Source organism: Chiloscyllium plagiosum, chromosome 42 (assembly GCF_004010195.1).
Source record: "Chiloscyllium plagiosum isolate BGI_BamShark_2017 chromosome 42, ASM401019v2, whole genome shotgun sequence".
In the NCBI taxonomy this organism is placed as follows: domain Eukaryota; kingdom Metazoa; phylum Chordata; class Chondrichthyes; order Orectolobiformes; family Hemiscylliidae; genus Chiloscyllium; species Chiloscyllium plagiosum.
The window spans coordinates 8,807,403-8,823,486 of record NC_057751.1 but is presented as its reverse complement, the minus strand read 5'-3'; the positions used below and the strand labels follow the sequence as shown (position 1 = coordinate 8,823,486).

The 16,084-nt window shown below is 38.8% G+C and overlaps 1 protein-coding gene across 2 annotated transcripts in view; it reads left to right on the top strand.

Moving 5' to 3' along the window:
• LOC122543074 (serine/threonine-protein phosphatase 2A 55 kDa regulatory subunit B alpha isoform) overlaps positions 1-16,084 on the top strand; it is a 74,075-nt gene that overhangs the window by 49,116 nt on the left and 8,875 nt on the right. The window contains exons 3-6 of one of the 2 annotated variants that reach the window (XM_043681298.1): positions 3,832-3,929; positions 8,183-8,207; positions 14,861-14,973; positions 15,845-16,022. In XM_043681298.1, coding sequence (XP_043537233.1) covers positions 3,832-3,929; positions 8,183-8,207; positions 14,861-14,973; positions 15,845-16,022 — 414 coding nt within the window. Of the gene's footprint in view, positions 1-3,831; positions 3,930-8,182; positions 8,349-14,860; positions 14,974-15,844; positions 16,023-16,084 lie in introns of both variants that reach the window. The other variant, XM_043681297.1, reaches the window with a different exon arrangement.

The following is a 16,084-nucleotide window of genomic DNA, read 5'->3' as shown; positions in this document are numbered from 1 at the left end:
GCCAGGGTCTCTCATGTTGTAAGGCTTGTGTCTTCACTTAACTCTTGGTAACTGTATTGTTTAATGAAGCTGGTTTCCAGTCAATTTGATGGGATTCTGAATCCCACAGGAAGGGTAAGATAAAGCTGTGCTTAGAATATTGAGCTATGAATGAACTGCTTTGAGCGTGAATCTGAATTGAGATTGCCATTGTGAGTAACTATGGAAACACAATGATATGCCCATGGTGTCTCAAGTTCAAGAGTTAGAAATAATGATGCACCTTATGCTGGTCCTTATGCTAGTTTTAACTAACATGGCAACAGAACAGGCCTGAGAAGCAGAACAGTCCAAAATGAATTGCCAATTGTTTTCTGATAATCTGTGTACTAAAGTTGGTGGCTCAGGTAGCAGTGACCTATATGATTGATGTGTTTGCTTTTGGAGGTCTTTGGGTTTTTTAAAAAATGCAATACTCTTTATTCAAAGCCCTGAACTTGTGGACACTTTTTTTGGACTTCAGTTTACAGGCCAAGGCTGGATCTGAAATCATCAGTTTTGATGTCTTTCAGGAACCAAATAGTTTCACATCAGACAGGCAAGAGCAATCAAGCATTGTTAAATATAGGTTTGACTGTTGTGATAATCTTGATTGTTCAGGTACTACCAGCATCAGATGGCCAAATGTTATCTGAACAATAGTTGAAGAATATGATGGACTGCAGAATTCACTTCCCATACTATTAAGAAGCTTGCTTTTTAACAAATGTGCAGAATTATTATGGGCTACTATCTCCTTTGTGACATAGGTTTAGGTATCAGACACTTGGATTATCTGGAAACTGAAGTATGTCAGTGGTATATTTTGAAATAGGATAGATTGTCAAGTCAAGTCTTTACTCCTGAGTTAGCTGAAGCCAATTTGAAAAAAATCAATGTAGCATTTGGCAGTTCCTGGAGAACGCACATTCCAGCAGTGTGATTTACTTGCGTCGCTGAGGAGCTAAGGAACTGTGTTCGAGAACGCTTAGCTCCATTTGCAGTGCCGTGATTCCAGCAGGATCGGTTCTCACGTTAGCGTGTGCTTGTGCTGATGTCAACTGCCAACGGATCAGTTTCCGGTGAGAGATGCTGTCCAGAAAGCAACTTTCTCTTTTTTTATAAAATGTACTGTGTTAAATTTGGTTTTGTTCAGTTAACATGATTGCAACCTTTATTCAGGCTGTGCTGTACTTTGTGTTTGACTTTGAGTGATTTTGGGGTGGTTGAGAGCGATATTTCAAGTTGCTGCACCCCAACCCTACATTTCCCATAGGCTCCATTATTTCTATTAAGCAATTTTGTGTGAAGCAAGGTTTTGCTGGAATGCACCTGTACATCTTGGTTACATTTTTGGATGAGAGTTGAATCGATAATTAGCTTAAATTCCCCCAAAAAATTGAAATAGTTTTGAGATTGAATTCATCTCCCCAGATGTTGACACTTCTCAGGAATGGAACTCAGAATATATTTGTGGACACGTGGAGTTACTGCTTGCCTTTGAGGGCAGGAATCTTCTCTGATCTGACAGAATAATGATTGAGCTGTCCTATGTATCTACAAAAATACATGTGGTGGTTGGTAGTTTGCTGTTCATTGTAACATTGGATTTTTAAATTTTGCTCAGGGTAAGATTGTATCTTTTGAAGGTTGTATCTTTTGAAGGTTTCTTTGTCTTAGTTCTTGTATTAACTGATCATGCCCGCACTGCTGTTGCCGAATATCAGCTTCAAATTCTGTTCTTGACTGTTGGAATCCAACACACACTTCGGGAGAAGACCATACTCCAGTTGAAAAGTGAAGCCTGTTTCTTTCTCCAGAGATGATGCCAGACATGCTTGGTTTCCCCTATAATTTTGTTTTCATTTAGATTTCCAGCATCTTTGTTGTTCTGCTTTTACTGTTTTTGTTGTCTTTGTTACAAGCAAGTTATTTTTACCAAGTGCACAATTAGGAACAACATGGACAAATGTGAAAATTAGACATTTATAAAGTCAGGAGGGTCAGAGATAAGGTCAAGAGCCATTGTCTCCTGCCAGGGTAGGAGAGTCCAAAACAAGAGAGTACAGGTTTAAGGTGAAATGAGAAAGATTTCAGACTGACCTGAGGTGCAACTTCTGAACACGTGATGTGTATGTGGAGTGAACTGCCTGAAGAAGTGGTTGATGCAGATACAGTTGGACGATTGAAAAGACATTTGTACAGATACTTGAATAGGAGAGGTTTCGAGGAATATGAGCCAAGCGCAGGCAAATGAACTCTTTTTAGTTTAAGAAACCTTGTCAGAATGGATGGGTTCGGCCAAAGGGCTTGTTCTGTGCTAAATATCTCTAGGAGTTCAATAACTAACATGCTGGGTTCGAATCGACCATTGCGTAATTCAAGATGGGCAGGAAAAGACGGAGGGCTGAGGGTGGCCAGGGACCTTGTTTTGACTTGAGGGGAGTTGCTGGGCTTGCTTTCTGCTGAGTCGCAAGGCCAGATAAGATGCTTTGTACATCATCTGTACGCTTGTCCAGGATTTGGCTTCTGCTTCTTTGTGGTTTGATGTTCTCTGCGGTTGACATCTGTTTGTTTGAGTTCAATAATATAAATCTGAATAATTGGTTATAAATAGGCAAATATTTGGATTTTTCAGTGGTTTAAATTAATTGGTATTGATGCTTTTGTGCCCGGTGTTGCAGTGTATTATGTAAATTTTGTGGATGCTTCTGATGGGCCTGGGCCCTTTTGAGCACTTGAAGCTGTCAAATGGAACTGAAACCCTCTTAGATTCTGATTGAGACATGTTCCTTGTCTCTATGCATCATGATGGCATTTCGTTTGCAAGAATGCTGAATTTGTTCTTTTTGTTTCTTTGGCATCCAAGGGAGTTCTGAACCCTAGCACAGTGGAGCTGAAAAATTAAATCCCTGTCTGTCCTGTGATGTTCCACAAAACAATTGCATTCCTGTAGTGCTTGTCACAAGGTCTCCAAGTCTGAAAGTTTGACAACTCGATCTATTTTTGAAATATGGTCCCTGTGTCGATATGGGTAAGATGAAATGTTTGTGCAGCAAAGCCCCTCAAACTCGATTGAAAAACCTGATTGGCGATTGTTGGTTCAAGGACATATATTCGATACAATTGAAGATGCTTCCCAAGTCCCAGGGCACTGCTTTAAGTTCACCTGAAAAAAAAACAGACTGGCCCTTGGTTTATAATTTCCTAGTTTGATGACTGCACAGATGGGACATTTTATGACAGATGACTGCAATGTGGTGTTGGATTTATGACCTTCTGAATCAGAATTCAATGACAGAGTCGAGATGGAAACAAAAGCTCTGTTGATTGAAGTTTATTTGGAGTTGATGACATCCTCTTCTATAAAAAGATCTTCAATATGTGGAAGATGTGAAGTGCAGGTTGCTCTGTGTTTATGACAGCTATGAGCTACTCTCCATGACTTGAAAAGATAATCTGAGAATGATTTATATTAGATTGCCAGTTCAGATATTAGACATGATAAATAACTGTTAAATTGCAAATGCAGCAATAATGATTTATATACAAATATTAGTGGAATTATGTTTATGTTGCCTTCAATATATCAAGATTTCAGGTCCCAAAGACAATCGCTGTGAAGCATTGCAGGAAAAGTTTCTAGACAAATAAATTTGAAAAGTTGGTTTTTGATATGATGCATTTTTTGAAATTGTATTATTTAGTGTTGTATGCTACTCAAAGGGAGAAACAGTTTTGAGGAATTCAATTTTTTTGAAATATTTGTTTGGTTTCCACTGAATTTTAAAGAAATCTTTTTATTCTTCACAGCTGATATTATTTCCACGGTAGAATTCAACCACTCTGGAGAATTACTCGCAACTGGGGACAAGGGAGGTAGAGTCGTCATATTCCAGCAGGAGCAAGAGGTGAGTATTATCTCTGCAGTACGTAAATGCATTTGAAAATAATTAAGTGAAGTAAGTATGAAGTAGCCTTATGTGCATTTTGCTGGTGGCAGATGGGCTTTCCTTGAGTATTTATGATAAATTATTGATTCAGTATAGTTAGGGAGTCCTAGAGATATACAGCACGGAAACAGACCCTCCAGTCCAACTTGTCCATGCCGACCAGGTATCCTAAATTAATCCAGTCCCATTTGCCAGTGCTTGATGCATATCCTCTAAAACCTTTCTATTCATATACCCGTCCAGAAGTTTTTTAAACGTTGTAATTGTGCCAACTCATGGCATGCATGCCGCACTCTCTGTGAAAAGGTTGCTCCTCAGGTCCCTTTTAAATCTTGCGCCTCTCAGCCTAAACCAGAACCTCTAGTTCTGGACTCGCCCCCCAGGGAAAAGACCTTGCCTATTTCCCCTATCTATGCTCGTCATGATTTTATAAACCTCTATAAGGTCAACTTTCAGCTTCCGACTCCAGGGAAAATGGCCCAGCCTATTCAGCCTCTCCCTGTAGTTCAAATCTTCCAACCCTGGCAACATCCATGTAAATCTTTTTCTGAACTCTTCCAAGTTTCACAACATCCTTTTGGTAGAGGGAGACCACAATTGCACACGCTATTCCAAAAGTGGCCTAACTAATATCCTGTACAGCTGCAACATGACATCCCAACTCCTATACTCGATGTTCTGATTAATAAAGGAAAGCATACTAAACGCCGCCTTCACTAACCTATCTACCTGTGACTCCACGTTTAAGCAACAAGGTACCTGCACGCCAAGGTCACTTTGTTCAGCAACACTCCCCATGCCCTTATCATGAGATGTTTTAGGCAATCCCTGATTTGCCTTTCCAAAATGCAGCTCTTCAAATTTATCTAAAGCAAACTCCATCTGCCATGCCTCGGCCCGTTGGTCCATCTGATCAAGATCCTGTTGTATTCTGAGGCAGTCATCTTTGCTGTCCACTACATGTCCAATTTTGGTGTCATCTGCAAACTTAGATTAATCTATGTTCACATGCAGACAATGCGGATTTATCTGCCTTAATGCATTTGAAGACATCCAGCATGACTACCACTGTAACATGGACATTTTTCAAGATGTCACCGTCTATTTCCCCACATTCTATATCTTCCATGTCCTTCTCCACAGTAAACGCCGATTTGCCTTGCTTATTTTGGTATGTTTGGAACAATAGACGAGGGAAATTTTATGCTTGATAGATGGTGTTTAGAGCATAGATCAAATGTTATACTGAGATTTATGTTCCACATGTCCCCGCTGTGCTCAGTTCATTTTGGACCTATAAGTTTTGTTTGCTTTTCTTGTGTACCTACCTGGCTTACCTTATATCAATGGATGTTAACCATTTCAAATTCCTCCATATATTAGTGCCTTTCATGGTCAGCACTCTAATGAAAGACATTACTTCTGAATTGCTCAGTAGATTTGTTTGGTAATGCCTATTTTGACTCCATTGAACTTCACAATTTGAGCAACCTTGATTAGTTCACCTCCAAAATGTTTTAACAAGAAGGAAGTGTCTTAAGGTGTTCAGGCCTTCCAAAAAGTCTTGTTGTTTTAGTTCTTGGAATATTGTTATGAATGTTTTTATTGCTGCTATACTTCGGCTGCGATATCAAAGAGCACATGCATTTCGAGTGTGGTCTTAGCAAGGTTCTGTGTAAGGTAAATATCAGGTGCACATCTCAGACTGGAAATAACCCACCATGGTTTGTTCATATTACTTGGAATTGATTGCTCTTTTAAATCATCTATCAATTTGTCATGGTTACTGTTATTTGCTAGTTTTTGCATTTATAATGGCTTATTCCGTCTCATCACATGAGGTGTTTCCAAACTCATACTTTGTTCCTTGTCTTGTGTCTTAGTCATTATTGAGTTATTTTTCATTGATAGCTATCTTACTGAATCCTGACAGTGGACTTCTCTGCTCAGTTTACCTGCTGTCATTAGTTAAAATCAGGACTCGGTTCTAATTCCTCTTGTATAATGGTAACAGAGGATATGCTGTACAACTGGTTTGCATTTTCCAAGTTTATTTCTGTTGAACCAGTTTATTGAACATAGAACAAGACAGCGCAGAATAGGCCCTACAGCCCTCAGTGTTGCACCGACCTGTGAACTAATCTCAGCTCGATCTCTTACACTATCCTATCATCATCCATGCGCTTATTGGCAGATGATCAAAATTGTCCAACATTATTTCCCTCTGCATTTGATCCATATTGACTCACTTAGAAAAGTAAATTGTGAAGGCTAATTTCCAACATGTTCCATGCAATTTCACCCAATTTTATAGACAAGATTGAAAACTAATTCAGTGCTGATGAGTGGGTGTGAAGCTGAAGTGATAATGAGAGTGCATTCGCAGATGGAACTGCTGTACTTGTCTCAAGTATGGATTTCTTCACCCAAATGATACCCACTGCACAAGTGAAACATGTTTTGTTCAGTACCTGCAAATAAATAGAAAATGATTGGGTGTATGAACTTGTAGTCTCCTTTCCCTCAATTGTAGAGAAGGTTGAGTCACTTCATTTATGTATTTTGTAAAAGAAATTTATGTTGCTCTTCCCATGTTTCTTGGTGTGTTGATTGCATCTAGATCCAGATGGACTGAAAATTAATCCTCTTGTGCAGCAAGCAGTTAAATTTCAAGTGTGAATTAAGAGAAGTCACGCAGATGAGTAAAAACGGTCATCCCACCCAAACCCACGGCCTTAGGCTTTTGACAGAACTTTGTCCGAGATCGTTCAATTGTCTGGAATAAAATTCTTAAAAACAGTCCATTAAAGGTTTAGTACATTGATTTAAACACTCACTATTTAATACACAGTTACAGAGTAGCAAGACACCGAGCCCGAGTCGAAGCAGAGGTTCTAAAATCTCAGCAGAGTAGCGGTACCGGCACTTAGCAACCTAGCGCTCCCTCGACTACTCCAAAGTGGCACTCTCAATCTTCAGTATTTCAACAGTTTTTACACAGTCAACATGTCAGTCAAACATCTGCTGATGAACATGATGTCCTGATCACATTCCTGCCGTGTTTGTGGTAAACATATGTTAGCCTTCTGCTGACCGTGATTGTTTAATCGCATTATTGATTTTTTTGATCTAGTTGCGATGACAAAAAACTGCCATTGTGAACGTTCATACTGACTCGGGTGATGACGTTAATTGCTAAAGTGTCCCCGAATGTTTGGTCACGTGCCCATCACCTGTCCTTATCTAAACCTGATAACTGTCTTTCATGTCTTTAACCCATTCCTCATCATTTTCCACCTCACACGCTTGGTCAGTGAACTCTTTATCCAAACCTCTGTTGTCTTTTCTTGTATGTAATTTAAGTTTGAAGTGATCTGTCAATATGTTCCTTTCCACTGTGATTTCTGTTTCTCCTTGACTAATTTTAAGCTTTTCAGCTACCTGAACTTGTTTTTTACTTTTGTAAATTTGATGCTTTATTTTTGACATTATTTGTTTTTTTTTTAATTCTGTTTTCCCTTTGTGTCCTTTCTCAGTACAAAAAGCTACTTGTTGCATATCTAAGAGAACCTTGGTGCAACAGGCTATCAGTGATGATGTCAGCAAGTATGTTCTCAGTGAATTAAGTGTAGCATCAATTTGTTTATTGTTCTGCTCTTGTGTCAGACTATGCCAGGAGGCAGCAGGGTAGATCTCCAGTCTGCGAGTTTCACGCTTCTTTGAAGCTTCTATTACATCTGAGTAGCATTGTGAGCAAAAGACATGGTTTCATGTGTGACATGTGCATAAATCCGATTTAGAATCAGAATTCTATTTCCTCGTGTCGGACAGAGAAGAAAAAAATTATCCGAGTCTCAAAAGGGCTATTGATAACTTTACGTTGAAGCTTTTTTCATCTAATGAAAACACTTCGCTGCTCTGTGAACTGGTATAAAAGAAGACTGCATAGAATTTCCCAATGATATTGTAGTGCATGATTTTTGCTTTGCGAAGCAGTATTTATTAAGAGAACCTGTTGATCATTTAGTTGTACTGGGAGATCTGAAACCAGCTGAATCAAGTGTTGTGAATATCTGTCAGCAAATTCAGCACACAAGAGGTCCCACCAAATTTTTAAAAATTGTGTAAACATTCTAGTTTGATTTTCCCATCCTGTTTTCTTCAAATCATGTTTTGAATAATATTCTCATATATTCTGTTATTTCTTGCAGAACAAAAGTCAGCCTCATTGCAGAGGTGAATATAATGTTTACAGTACTTTTCAGAGCCATGAGCCTGAGTTTGACTATTTGAAAAGTTTAGAAATTGAGGAAAAGATCAATAAAATAAGATGGTTACCCCAACAAAATGCTGCACAGTTCCTGCTCTCGACAAATGGTAAGTTAATCGTTTGTCAGTTTTTTATCCTCTTGTCAGAACAGTTGGACTGGCAGTGCTGCTCTCCAACAGCGCAGTTAAGTTGCTTCTGTTACAAGTCAACACATCGTCAGTTTAAACACCTGTCAAGTTCAGTTTTCCCCAAAGGGTTCCCCTCGCCGAGCAGCTCACTTAAAGAAACACATACAGCAGTTTAATGTGTAAATAGTTTACATCCTTACATGCCGTCTGGGATACTACCCCTAACTGCTGCTCTTAAACTTAAATCTAGTGAATCCTTTTATGTGAAGGCTTTGACAGTGGAGCCAATAGCCTGTGAAGTATGCATTGTTCTCAAATGACATCTACTTAACTGCACTTAGGTCAAGTTCACATGATAGCTACAAAGCCAAGAGATGGAAACCAAAATTTGTCAGTTCAAGAATATTTGTAAAAAAAATCTGCCTTGAACATTTTTCTTCTTTACCGGAAAATTATAGTCCTGATGGGATCAAGAGCACTTCATTAGGACAAATGTATTCCTTTTTGAAATGTAAACAAATTCTTGCTGTTTTCTTCTTTGTCTGTTGCCTTTGGTAGTGTCCACTTCCACAGGCAAGACTTTATTGTTTTCTTTCATTTATTTGTCTATTCTTGTGTACATATGAGCCCAGCCAACATCAGTGAGTCATTTGATCATGAAGGTTTATCTTCATCGTATTCTGACCAGAGGTGTGTATCTGTTTGTGTTCTTTGCTTTTGGTGTTGATGAGAATTTGGATCTGAGGGTAAATGCATAACAAACGAAAATGCCCTGTGTTGAGCCAAAAGCACAAAGACCAGTTGTTCTGTGACTGAACAAATCGCGTCATTGAACTCAAATTCATTTCAGGCTATTGTGAACTTGTTCCACATCATGATACATCTTTGATCTAGGTGTATGTGGATTCTTTTGATAAGTTGTGCTGAGAATTTCCTCGCTGACTACCGATGGATCAGGTCTGTCAAGCCAGATCTGAATTATTTTATGCTTGTGGTTTGTTCATCGGCTGCTGTTTGAACAACTCCCTTTGATGTTTTGTGAGCTGTAATGCAGTGAGCACTTGCTTTCGAATAATTTGGATGGCAATTGGAAACCACTTGGGGGCTAAAATCTGTTCCAAGTCTTGACAGTGTTTTTGCTGCTTTTGTTTTCATTAAATTTGAGTCCAATCCTGAGTGTTACGATCTTTTGTGAAAAGATAAGTGAAATTGCCCACAGCTATGTTAGTGAAACTTAGGGGGGGTGGTGGAAAACATCCCATTATTTTCATGTTAAATGGCTCTGAGCATCTCTCAAATTTACTTATAATTCCTCAGCTTACCGAGACAGTAATGGGTGCAGGCAAGCATTTGCAACTGGCTTGTTGCTGTGGGATCATTGCCGAAATGAAGCGTTTACTGGTGAAGAATAGAAGTTGAATGCTGCAATTGGCAAGGTAGTTTTTGGTCAGGAAATGAACTTTGGTTCACCTTCCCCGCACTACACTGTATCCTCTGCTGCCGTAGACGACCACTGCCATCATGCTTGACTGCCGCCAACCTTTCCTTGCTCTTCTCATCACACCTCCACCAGATCCAACTCCAATGCAGATCGCGCTCCTTGAAACACATTTGAAAAAAACCTTGTGCAAACTTGCACAGTTGTTCAATGGGTTTCTGACAATAATATAGCCAGTTTATTGAAATTGTTGCTTCTAAATTCGGGCACAAGTGACAAAAGTGTTTAACAATATATCAAAAAAAGCATTGTTGAGCTTTTTTGACATGTTACATAGTTTTGAAGTATCAGTCCACAAAATCCACATAATTAGTCTTCACAACAGTTTTATTTTTATGGAAAAGAGCTTCTACTTAGTGGATCTTATCATTCAGTGAAAATTTTATTTGTTCCTTAGTGGTAAGTTAGTCTACTTTGTCACATCTTAATTTTAACCTGGTGCAGGTTTAATCTAAACTTCACAACTTGAATAACCACTGATTTGAAGCAATCATCAACAACTCTTTATAGAGTTAACATGTTTCTTGAGATCACTGGACAAGGAGCAACTGTTACAAGAGAATTAAAAGCAACATATGAATTAACCACCGCTGGGAAAAAGGGACATAAACAATTTGTTTCCTCAGAGAGAGAAAATGATTGCTCCATAACCGCCAACTCATGACAAATGGACAGTTAAGTTTGCCTGCTGAAGTAATATCTTGAAGTAAGGCGGTTAATGGCAGGAAAACTAAGTTTTTAAACAGATAGCTAACCCCAAAAAAACAAGGAACAGGGGAACTATTTTTGATAAGGGAAATTTGAGATGGCCAGAGTCTAATGGATGCTGGGGATTAAGGAATTGATGGAACAATCATTAACGTTTCACCACCAGCTTGAAAGAGAGAAATTTCTATAAGAATCCAACACCAGAACAAGTTAACAGTAGAACTTGGAAGAACGACTGTATAACTTATCCAGTTAAAAGTGGGGCTTTTGGTTGTACTGTAGAATGGAAACCTAGGGGTTCATGTACATAATTCTTCGGAGTTTGCGGCATGTGTAGTTAGGATAGTTCTAACTTTAACATGTTTGTCTTTATTGCTCAGACCTTTTGAGTATTGGAGTTGTACATGGTGTTGGTGAGGCCTCTTTTAGCATACTGTGTCCAGTTCTGGTTTCTCTTTTAGAGGAAGGCAATTATTAAGCTGGAGAGCTTTCAGAAAAGATTTTATCAGAATATTGTCAGCAATGGTGTGTCATCAGCAGAGGCTGGGTAGGTTGGGACTTTGTCCCTGGAGAATAGGAGGTTGAGGGGTGACCTTACCAAGGTTTATAAAAATATGAGGAGTATAGACGATATGAATGGCAGGTGTCTTGTCCTCATGGTGTGGGAATTCATGACAAGGGGGCATTTTTTTCAAGGTGAGAGGAGAAAGTATAAAAAAAAACTCGATGAGGGGCACTTTGTTTAGCCAGTGATTGATGTGTGCGATGAACTTGCAGACGAACTGGAGGATGCAGGTACAGTTGGAACATTTAAAAGACAGTTGCTAAGTATGTGAATAAGACATGTTCGGACGGATATATGCCAAGTGAAGACAGGTGGGATTAGTTTAATTTGGGATTGTGGTTAGCATGAAATAGTTGTCCTGAAGGATCTGATTCTCTGCTGTATGACTCTGGCTCAATGACCCTGTAACAAACAGTGCAAAAGGATTGAACCCTGGACCCTTCCAGAGATTGACACTGTTGGTTGGAGTCCTCGCTAGATTCCACCATTCATGAGGCAGTAGCCAAGTTGAGGTGTGAGGCTTAACATGCTTATTTGAGGGGTCTTATTTTGCTTTAAATAGTTGTTTTCACGACTTGATTGTCAGTGAGGTTTCTGAATGATTAGCCTAATGCCAGATAACTTGTGGTGATTTACGCACATCATAGGCCTTTGAAGCACTGAACCTCTGATTTTCACTGCTTACCTGGCAGCAAGGGAGTCTGAGATATTGGTAGAGAAGGAATATATGCAGTATTCTCATTTCATACGCTAATGCTTTGCCTCATCTACTTTGGTGAAGTGAAAAAACTGTATGTGGATCACTTGTGCTAATTTTTTTATTAGCTTGATAATTGTGCCATGAAACGAGAAGTTGGTGCAAAGAGGAGCTTCAGTGCATTGTTCGGTGAGCTTAGTTATTGTTGTGATTTGAAGTTAGTTTTCTGTGAATTGATTGAGAACTTTGAGAATCACGAAACCTGGTCTTTAGTTTTCCTTATTTTATAGTCACCCTTATTAAATTAGGGGAAAACACCAAGTATTGCCCTCATTACTGCTGTCTGTGCAATCTTAAGCAAGGGCACATTGGATTGTATGCACCTTAAATAAGTCACACCACTTGTGATAATACTATGGGCTTAAGAGGTATATTTTGTGCTGATTTTTCTTGATGTTTCCGGGCATTGGTGCTGAGCTGTCAATTTGAATCCAAAAAAGTAAGTGGCTTGTCAGGGCGTTGGGGTTTTATATAAAGTCTATTTAAAGAACAATAGAAGCAGCCTGGATGGCTGCAATGTAGCTCCCATAGAACCAGGGCTTTTAGTTTTCATTTTTCAATCATAGTTGCTGCAGTACATTGACCTGCAGCACACACTATCGGAGTTTTCTCTTGATCTTTTTCCTCCTGGACTGGAGGATTGCATGTGAGGCAATCTAGTTGACTGAATTTGCCTTTGCCAAGGGTATGTTTATGGGATGTGACTACATTGGCGCATCTATTTTTGTGTTAAGTTATTCTATTTTCATCTTTGTTGTATTTTTGCTATAGTATATAAAGAAAGTGTAAGAACTGCTAGAACTGCAAATGCTGTGAATTACAAACAAAAGCAGCAATTGCTGGAAAAACTCAGCAGCATCTTGGAGAGAAATCAGACTTAACGTTTTGGGTCGAGTGACTCTTCCTCTGATCCGAAATGTTATCTGATTTCTGACCACAGATGCTGCTAGACCTGCTGAGCTTTACCAGCAATTTGTATCAAAGAAGTGGTAAGACTGATAGTTTGACCAATCAAATTGCATCTGGAATGCTTGCCTTTAAAATAAGAACAAGTTAGGCTCTCGGCTATCTTCTTATTTTCAGGGGGTTTGGTCCATAGTACACTTGAAAATAAGGGTGTTGGAAGCTACCTGGTTGTCTGATGACCTTCCATTGGATAAGAAATCTGCCACCTTCAGCTTTTGGAATGTCTTTCACTCAGCAGTAAAACTGTGTACTGCCATCTGAAGCATGTATTGAAGTTTGTATTGAAGAATGCAGATCAAACTTTTGAAGCTTTTCAGCAGTTTGGCTTGGATAATTTATACCTTTGTTGGAGTTTATATATTCAGAGTGCAGTTAGTTCTGCCAGGTTTTTGTCAAATACCACAGGATTCAGTGAGGACACACCGTTTTTGTTGTATTATGTTAATGAACAAATGACACAAGTTCAAGGAGTGGAGTCGCTACCTATGTGAAGTGCTCATAACTGAGTATAAGATTGTAATACATGGGTCATGTATTTCTGTCCCTTTTTGAGCCAAGATGTCTGTTAAACTCCATAAAGGTTGTTGAAGCGGTGCCCACAATCATCTTGCGGAGATCATTGCAACTCTGTGCCATCTTGTCTAAAGTTAGCCAAAATAAAAACAGATTAACTGACCATTAACCTGAATGCTTTTGAGTGGGGTTTACAGCTTTCTTGCTGTAGAATGATTCCTGCTGTGTTCGGCATGATGACATCTTTGGAGTCTTTTTCTGGATCTGCTGCTTGTGAACCTTGCATAATTTGTATGCATTTTTGTGGTGATGCTGGGGCATTGATTTAATTGCCTGCTGTGATGCAGTGATTATAATGTTTAAGTTGCATGTTATTTGATGTTTCTGATTGTCAGGAATAAGAAGGAGAGATGAATTTCATGTTCCTGTTGTTGTCGTCTTGCCATGACAAAGATGTCTTATGTTTTCATATTTGCTTTTCCATTTAAAAATAAGCGATGGTGCATTTCTACCAACTCTGTCATTGAAGTACAAATTCAAAAAGACCCACAGCAAAATATTTCAGGACTGCATTCAAAACCCAGGGGAATGGTTTGGGATACGTGTTCACACACATTCATCCGAGAAAGACAAAAGAAAAAAACCAAGATAAGAAGTTGCCAATTACTTGAAATCTAAGATATTAGCATCTGTTAACATGAGTTGAGGAGTACAGTCAGTCTTCTTTCAAGAGTTTTCAAGTTGGCCCTACACTAGTCTTTGCTGCAGTTCAGACCTGTTTAGTTGCTGGTGAAGCTGTAGAACTTGACAGCTGTCAAGTAGTTCACTTCACATTTTGAGAACAGCTTTCTTATCAGGAATCCGATTTTTTTTTTTTGACAGGTATTATGAACAAAAGTTGGTATGTAGCCTCTGTGTGTAATGTTTCCATGTTGCAAGCAGAACAACAAACAAAAGTAAAGCTGTTTTAATTGAAGCTAGTTGAAACAAATTACATCCAGTCATGTGACTGAGGCTTCCATTTCAGACAAGCAGGTAATGAGGTGCAGTGTATTTTGTAGTTAACGATGGAACCATTTGCACCAAGTCACGTCACGTGGGTTTCCATTCTCTTACTCATTCCATACTGGCTGGGAGAGACATCACTCCTGATTCTTTGTTGGTTGGGCTCTGCCTTTGATACAATGCAAGGAGCAACGCATTTGCTTTTGTCGTGCCAATTGTTATAGCAGTTAAATTGCTTATTCAGGGTTCAGTCACAGCCATTTTAAAATATGGCAATCATCCATTTTAAGGAAAGAATTTAAACTGGGTCTGTCAAATAATTTAGTATGTCCATTTTCTTGACCTACGGGCATTATGCTAGCAATGACTTAATTTGTGGAGGATCAATAAATAATAAGCGGACAAGTTTTCACAGATAGACGTTAAAATATCCCACTTAGTCAACTAATCATAAATGGCTTGAATAATTTGTTTTACAGACAAAACAATAAAGTTGTGGAAAATTAGTGAAAGAGACAAACGGCCAGAAGGTTATAACTTGAAAGAAGAGGATGGTCGATACAGGGACCCTGCCACAGTCACTACACTTAAGGTGAGTCCTTAGTACAAACTGTGTTTTTGACTTTAACAAATTTATTTTGTACACAGACCAGAATTATTTGTGTGTTGTGCTTGTCATTATGATGAGTGAAGTTAAAAGTAAATAATGGCCTTTCTTTTGAGGGGGGTAAAATAAATCTGGAAACCCAAAATTCAAACATAGGGCAAGTTGTTATTAATCACCAAAACCAGTGGCTCCTGTCCCAGGCAATCAGAATACTACAAACTTGAAATTTTATCATGTCTTCACTCCACTTAAAGGAAATCGATTATGTTCTGCAGGTTTTTGGTTTTCTGATAGCTCAGGCAAAATTATTTCTGTTCTCAGTATTTGGTGCTTTCGAGAATGCCTCAAGGCTTTTTTTTTGTCTTTGTACTTGTCTGTATTTAGTGTTTCATTCACACTTCATTTCTACAGTTTACTTCACAGAAAGAGGCAGACCCTTGTTTCTGAGTCAATTTTTCACTTGTGCAGTTCACAATTGTCCTTTTTGCTATTTTATCCACTCTGTCTTATGCAAGTAATGCAGATGACATATCATTCCACACCTGAGTGATTGCTTGTGTACAGAAAATGTGAGATTGTAATTTAATGACCTTTCAGTTGTACTTCACGAAAGCTAGGGCAATTTTTTTGTTTTTAGAATCCTTCATAATCTCAAACCTGGTCGATGATATGGCCAGGATTTGCTCATTTTTATGTTGCTGATACCTCGTTTGAAAAGTGATGTCCTGGATGATTTGGCTGTTTTTCCTCCTCGAAAAAAACTTCAAAGAGTTGCTTTACAGTGACGTGTCTTGGCTGGACTATATTTGCTTCAATATTGGCCCAAGTTGAACATGTTGTTTCTGCTTGTTCCTAGGTTCCAGTATTCAAACCAATGGATTTAATGGTTGAAGCAAGCCCGCGAAGGATATTTGCTAATGCACATACATATCACATAAACTCTATTTCAGTCAATAGTGACTATGAAACTTACTTATCAGCGGATGATCTTAGGATTAACCTGTGGCATTTAGAAATCACAGACAGAAGTTTTAGTATCCTTACTGAAGTGCACTTGCATTGATTTTGGATCCAATATTTTTTGACAGCATGAATG